At 56.1% G+C, this 7,507-nt stretch overlaps 1 protein-coding gene across 1 annotated transcript; it reads left to right on the top strand.

The window, feature by feature from the left end:
- Window positions 1–2,517: 2,517 nt before the first annotated feature.
- On the top strand, window positions 2,518–3,129 carry SPRG_04201 (hypothetical protein; the record flags this gene model as incomplete). The annotated part of the gene is made up of 2 exons (XM_012342805.1): window positions 2,518–2,537; window positions 2,814–3,129. 2 exons carry the CDS (start codon window positions 2,518–2,520, stop codon window positions 3,127–3,129), a joined length of 336 nt encoding a protein of 111 aa, XP_012198195.1.
- Window positions 3,130–7,507: the final 4,378 nt, after the last annotated feature.

Below are 7,507 nucleotides of genomic sequence, written 5' to 3'. Positions count from 1 at the left end.
CTATCCGAAGGGATAGAATTGACTTTTTCTTGAGAAGCACGATTTCTGCGATCGAGGTCGAGATGGTGCAAAAGACCATGGGCACGATCAGACACCGAAGCGCGCGGATGTAGAGGTTGCCGGGGAGGGAGACCCAAAGAACAGCTTCAAGGCTGATGCGCCAGTGGGAGAGAAGGAGGCCAAGACCTATGCCACCAAAAGCGCCAATGATGACAGCGATCGTCCCAATGAAGGTCGTCTTGGCGCGGTAGTCGTAGCTGGCTTGCACCGCCGTGGGCATCATGGCTTTTTCGGGCTCTTCGGGAATCACGTCGGCCGGCGGTGCGTTGTGGTGCCGAAGCGTCTCGGGCGTCGATGGCTGCGGCTCATGCATGTAATACGATGATGACGTGCGCGGCCCCGCCGATGTGAAGACATTGCGGGCGTCCGTGGGCTCGGGGGGCGGGGGACGCCGACCACCCGGCGTCGTGTTGGCCGAAGACGACGACCCAGTGCTGTGCAGCGACCGGCGGTCTTGAAGCCGTGTCGACTCGGCCGTCTCGGCCACGTAGAGGTAGATGCCTTGCTGCGGCTCCATTGAAAATCCACAAGTGACGTTTGTAGAGGCCCATGGATCGCTGATGTGACCTGATCTGGAGTTTGCATCGCTTGTCAGCGGACGCCCAGGATCAAGACATATGCACGCGCTATTCGCTTACATGAGACGACGAGTCATCAGGCGGAGGACAAACGCGCGTTCACGTAATACTTTCATTTGCACTCGTTAAGTGAATTTAAGAGGCCTTCTTCATATGGTGGGAACTTGTGTTGGTGGATTCACGCAGTCACGGTTCCACACCCACGAACGTCGACGCAGACACCCGCCCAGTTTTAGCATGTCATTAGTGGATTTTTTTGCTGCCGTATTTTCGAGAATATGTGTGGCCCCACCATGGCTCTAGCTTGGTTTTTTACATACACAATTCAAGATAAAATCATAAGCTGATTACGTAATCGATCAGGGACTTGAAAAATGGAAGACTGAGTTGGCAAAGCAAGAAGTGATTACGTTACCGGATCTTGACAACTGCAAAAATGAGCGACAGGCCAACCAGCTCCATGCGTACCGGCATGCGACCGCCCGTCAATGCGACGGGAGGCGGCGCGGCCATACAGTCGCTTCGGCATACTAGGCCCGCAATAGCCTGCCTGCAAGGCCTTTAGGATAAGCGTAAGCTTACTCCTTTTCATCTCGAAGCCGATGGAACCACAGGAGTTACCGTCCATTGCGCTCCAGCACCGGCATGCACGGTAGCGCAAGAGCGCGCGCCGCACCGGGCGCACGATATCTGCGAGCACCGACTATGCCGCGATGTACTAAGTGCAGGACATAAAGGAGGGCACGGCCGCGTTATTCGCGTCCCAGTGGCGGCCTCGACAGCATCGAGTCGCGCCAGCGCGGCGGAGACGACGTTGGCGACGAGAAGGATCGCGACGCTTAGCAGCGCCAGATATACAAGGCACTAGACTATCCGATGGACTTACTATGTGTACCAGAGCGCGCGCGCAGAACTGCTAGGGCGCGGGATGATGAAGCCGACCTGTCGCCCTTCGCCAGTGCTCCAGTTGCTGCTTTTGCTGTGTTGTTTGCCAATGAAAAATAATCATAAAAACAATCGCCGACAACCCAAAATTACTTGCTTTATACTAGTATATTGAGAGATGCCGGATGGACGGGATTTGAAAATAGCGAAATTAATTTCCCCGTGAGGGTGAAATTGAAAGCGCCGAGCACTTTGCATAGTTTAATCAAGTGTAATAAAACGTGGAAGCCATTTTCGCTTAATCGTGGACTAGTGTGGATCAGAGGCCGAAAAATCCACGTTTGTAGCCGATCCGTTCCGCAAAATGTAGCGGAAGACTATTTTAAATCTTGCCCCTTTCAGCACAAAAGTGCCCCCCAAATTCATCGTAGTATAGGAGTAAGGTGTTGTCATAGGTGTTGTGGCTCTGGTGTCGCCATGGAGCACGTTCGATCTTCGATCATCTGTAGGCATGATCTGTAGTAGCCCGAGGAGTCTGAATAAAAAGAATAGTCCTATGTAGGGGCAACCAGAATCCATCAACAGCAGCCAGCAATTGGCCAGCGGTACCTCTTGAAGACGTCGGTTCGATCCAGGGGTCCACAACTCTAAGGTACTCTGCCGCAAGTCCACGTAGTCGGAGACGTTGGGTAGCTCGACCTCCAAGGCTCTTTCGCGAGCTGCGAACCCGAATATATTCAGTCCTCCCAGACCTAAAGGCGGAGAATCCGCCAATGATCTTTAAAGATTCATCATGTCTTCGTGGTACGCTGCGTTGAAGACGCCCTCGGCCTCGGTGGCTGCAGCGGGTGCCCCGTCGGTAGCAATCCGGCGTAAAATGGCGCCAAGCCGTTACGCGCCTATCCAATATGTTGTTGTATACTAGTAACCGGTTTCAGGCCAATCGGAATCGAAAATATGCCCATTTTTGTGATGCTGACATGATTGACATGGCATGTCCAAAGCTACCTTTAAGTAGGCAATATAATTTCATGGGTTGCCTTTAGACAGCCAGGACTGGTCAGGACTGTATGACCACGCTCGACAGGTGCCACAAAGAACACAAGGAAGAAGCGAGATGAAAACGGCATATATATGCCGGAAATTCATGCCTACCGGAAATTAGGTTTGAGGCCGGACGACCCTAGAAATAGGACTCATCCGTAAAATTTGAAAGACTCATTCGAGCGTACAAAGATACACCTCGGTATGGTCGCAATTCCGACTCTTGCTACTCAAGCGACTCTGAAGGCAGTTTCGTCGACCATTTCACCTGGGCGAACCGCTCGGGGGTGCGCCCACTGCCGGCGACGTGCATTTTGGGAGCTCGAGCGGCACTGAGTCCGACGGGGATGCGTACGGCGACGAAGGTGGCGACGTGAGCGACACGTGCGAGGGCGACGCACGCGCGCCCAATGCCGCGACCGAGCCGTGTCTAGCGACACCGAGTCCGAGAGCGACAATCGAGGCCAAAGTCGCATGCATCGACGCGATGCCCAAAGCGAGACAAGACGATGTCGTGCTCGGATCGTTTGAGGAAGAGTTCAACGGAGACCGCGGCCCGTAGTCTCGATAGGACTGGTCGTGTCGTCGCGTCGCGTCGCGTCGTCTCCTCTTCGACTTGGCCAAATGCCATCGCGACCGACTTCTGGTACTAGGCGCCGGAAGACCGTGTTTCCGACCATGGTCATTCCCACTCGTTCGTGTACCGGCAATATGGTCGTTGTTGTTGAACTGAGTTATCACATGCAATTATAAAAAATATGGTGGACTTCCTAATGCGCTCGTGAGGCGTGACCGGTGCGTCAGCGAGGAGCGTTAGTAGTCGTGATTCGAGATTGTACGAGGGACCAGGTAGCGCGCACGCCACGGGTCGCAGAGAGCAACCAGCAACGCGTCAAGAGATGGCACCACAGCGCTGTACGAGCCAAGTGCCGGACATGCAGTCGTGCGATAGTAGCTGCCCGGATCGCGAGCACGGCGGGAAGTTGTGTCAGCGTCGTGCGGAAGACACGGTTGTTGCGCCTTTCGTGGCAACAGCGCGCTTCGAGGTGTCGTTGGCATGGTCATGGTCCGTCAATACCGCCAGAGTCGCCGTTGCCACTGGTGCGTTGACGATCGGCTCGCAGAGCGCCGTGTAGATGGTGGCCATGCACAGTCGAGAGCTGCATGGTGTGAACCGACTTGGATATCATTGTAGTATCTTTGGTCCAAGCAGCTGGCAAACAGGGTGACTGGTACACGGTACAGTGCCGTGTAGCAAAGATCTGAATCGTGAGGCCGATCGTCTTCCACGAGCGGTGCATCGTCGAAAAAGCGGGGCACAGAAGACCCTCTGTCGTGGACTCTCTGCATCGCCAGCCCTTCAATAAGCTTCTTCAACCCATGCCTTGGCGTTGCTTGGGTGCAGGTAGGTCATCGCAATCGACGAGAGAACGCATTGAACCATCCATAATATTTGCTGGTATCTCCATAAAAGCGCAAACGTGCTGCGTGCACGCACGGCTGAGCAACGGAGAAGCAATGTCGACGCTGCTTGGGTAACGTGCAATAGTGTAGCTCTCACGACACGAGACGACGTACGTATTCGCAATGACACTGCGAAGTCCGCTCCTCCTAACGTTACCACGGGTGTGCGTCGATGGGTAATCTCGTCGTCGCCAAGCGCTTCTGGTCACGAACCGATTCGCACACGTCTTCTACCATGTTTCCCTTCAAACTGTCCTGTATCCTGTGCGGTAAGCCGGCAAGACGAAAACGACTCCGCGAAAAAGAAGAAGAAGGTGGTCAGTACGCACTGCCGATCTTTTGCGTTCGTTGAGGCTCAACATGTGTTTCCGAGGCAAGACCAACCCAGGTGGTTTTCTCCGAGCCAATGGGGCTGGAAGCGTCCGGTGGGGACCTCCCGGGTAATTTGAGCAGGTGTCACGTCAAACTCGTGATCAGACATGACAGGCAAGCTACCGACCAGGTGAGCGGCCCGGTGCTTGCGAAATTAAGTGTTTTCCGTTGCGGAAACGTGTGCAAGCTGTTGCCGCCTCATGCTCTGTCTCGGGACAGCAGCGTCGTATTCTCAGTTCAAGAGCTGGTCGGCGAGGCAACCTCCTCTTGCTGTTCCAGTGACGACAAGAGCACATGACATTTCTTCCCATCGCCTCTGCTTTCGTTTCGAGTAGCCTCGTGCGTACGTAGCAGCTGATGGCTCATTGCCGATTTCGATTCGAACCCGCACCATGCCCGAAAAAGGCATCTACCTCTACTACGGCAACGAGACGTCGCATACCGAGCCGTCGCCGGCGCCCATCGGGCACCATATCTTGCATGCCACGCCCGGGTCTGTCTCGTCGTCGAGCACAGGTCGCAGCGGTGACCGCCGAGCGCCGCAGCCCGCCGAGCCGCTCGGTCTGCGCACCAACTTTTCAGCGCGCAACCCGCACGACGGCGTGGGCACACCACCACTGGTCTACGACGACCCAATCCTTGAGGAACACGACCCCAAGCACCTCGCGGCCGGCAATTTTGACTCGCGTTCGAGCTCTGTCTTTGTCAACTCGATCGCGGTGGTCATTGGCGCCGGTGTCGGCATTGGCCTTGGCATCCTCCTCGCCAAGCTAGACGTCGGGCGCGATGTTGAACAATGGATGGCGCTGCCCGGTGACCTCTTTGTGCGCGCGCTCCGGTGCCTCGTTGTGCCATTGGTCTTTTGCTCAATGACGGTCTCGATCGCAGAGGTCATCGTCCTCAACCGGACATCGGTCTTGACGCTTCGGACCGTCGTCGTCTTCTTCCTCACGTCGTCGCTCGCGGCCGTCCAAGGCATGATTGTAGCACTGGTGTTTCGAGCCATGTACAGCGCACCAAACGCCGTTGCGGCAGCGTCGGCGTCGAGCAATGCCGCAATCATCGGGCTCAAGTGCGCCAACGGGCTCTTTCTGGGCGCCGCCGAGAACGGGTCGGTTGCATGCTTGGAGCCCAACGCGACCGGTGCAGCCTTGTACCAGATCAACGACATCAACAACGTGCTCCATATCCAAGGCAAATTTCAGCAACTTTCGCTCACGGACCAAGTGATTGCGATCATCAACTTGATGGTGTCGGACAACATCTTTAGCGCGCTCGCCAACGGATCGCTCTTGAGCATCATCATGTTTGCACTTCCGCTTGGCGTCGCTGTCGCCAAGTCGCACACGGGCGCGGCCAGTACAAACGCCTTGCTGAACCTCCTCCGCCAAAGCCGCAACGCACTCCTCTCGCTCATCAACGCTGTGCTGGCAATGACACCGATTGCCGTCTGCTTTCTCGTGAGCTCGTCCATCATGTCGTACAACTCGAACGCGTCAAGCTTTGTGTCCCAAGCCGGCTACCTTGCACTCGCCTTTATCAGCGGCGTCGCGTGCCACGTCTTGGTGACACTGCCGCTTCTTCTTTTTCTTTTTACGCGCACCAACCCGTACAACTACCTCCGGCAGCTCTTTCCGGCCTACGTCTTTGCGTTCGGGTGCTCGTCGTCGATGGCTACGCTTCCGGTTGCCATGACGGTCATCCACCAGACGCGCCAAGTCTCACCGGGCTTTGGCCAATTGATCATGTGCCTCGGGACGCCCGTCAACACGAACGCCGCGGGCTTGTACTACCCGCTCATGACGACCTTCTTGGCGATTGCGTCGGGCAACTCGCTCGGGATGCCGCAGCTCGTCGTGCTCTACTTTGTCTCGCTGCTGGGCTCCATGGGCACGGCGCCTGTCCCGAACGCGGCGCTTGTGATGCTCATGACGGTGTGGAAGACCGTCTTTCCGAACGAGGCGCTGCCGTCGGCGTTCGTGTACATTGTGGCCATTGATTTTCTCTTTGATCGGATTTGCACCATGACCAATGTCAACGGCAACATGGTCGCCACCCGGATCCTCGCCGCACGCTTTGACGACACGAGCAGCTCGTGCTCGGGCGACGAAGCGCAGCACCGGACCGAGGCCGTCACCGAAGAAGTGCCGTGATCGTCGTCAGCATACTACTTTACGACTTGTAGTTTTTGCGTGTGTGTTGATGTGCTATCTATATCTATCTTGTACAACGAGTAATCCTGTGGTTGAACGTCACGAATGCAAACGAACTGGCGGACGGTGTTTAAAATTCGTGGATGGCTTTGGTCGTCGTCCAGTCTAGACAGGCCAACACAGTAGGACGTATGCAGAAAATGGGAATCGACGTTGCCGTTGTCCGTAGAGTCGTGCAGTGGGTCTCAGTTCGTGGGAGTGGATAGCATACTGTTTGTGAGTGGGTCTGGCCAGAAACACGAAGAAGCATCATTTACGGGTTGTGGCGTGATGACGGCCTCGCCCAGCGTGTCTAATTCGCGAGCGACCAGACAAGACACTGAACAAGCATCAAAGCTTCGGTATGCGCCGACATACGACGAGACGATTGCGTCCGTCGTGCACATATACAAGTAACCAACTATATGCACGAACGCGACCAGGCATACTAAGATCGTAGATGCGCTGCGGCCCCGGCACTGCACACGCGCACCAAGGCCTTCTTCGTTCGTTCTGGGTAAGGTCAAAAGATACGGGGCAAGGCCAGGACATCTCACCCAGGAGCAGCAAGAGTGGTCCACCAAAAGTAGCCATGTGAGTGTTTCATGGCCCATGGCCGTTCCACCCAGCATCGACACCACATGTTCATCTGGTTGCGCGATCGGCGTGGGACGGACCGAAGCGCATTTCTAAACTTGCACTTCGGACGCACGTGGCTCATGGACAAGCAGCGAAACCAAGGCATTTACCTCTTTGTGGACGAGACGCCGTCCGAGAATGGCACGCCGTACCGCGCATCGCGCCGCGCGAGCTCGGGCCCGACGCCGTCCTCGGCTGGCTCCAAGGGCAGCCGCGGGCCGCCGCCGTACGACGTTGGGCTTCGCACCACTTACAACCACCAACCACCGCGTG

The sequence above is a fragment of the Saprolegnia parasitica genome, assembly GCF_000151545.1.
Source record: "Saprolegnia parasitica CBS 223.65 unplaced genomic scaffold supercont2.11, whole genome shotgun sequence".
NCBI lineage: Eukaryota > Oomycota > Saprolegniomycetes > Saprolegniales > Saprolegniaceae > Saprolegnia > Saprolegnia parasitica.
Note: the sequence above shows the minus strand (reverse complement) of the source record. Positions and strands in the feature narration are given on the sequence as shown.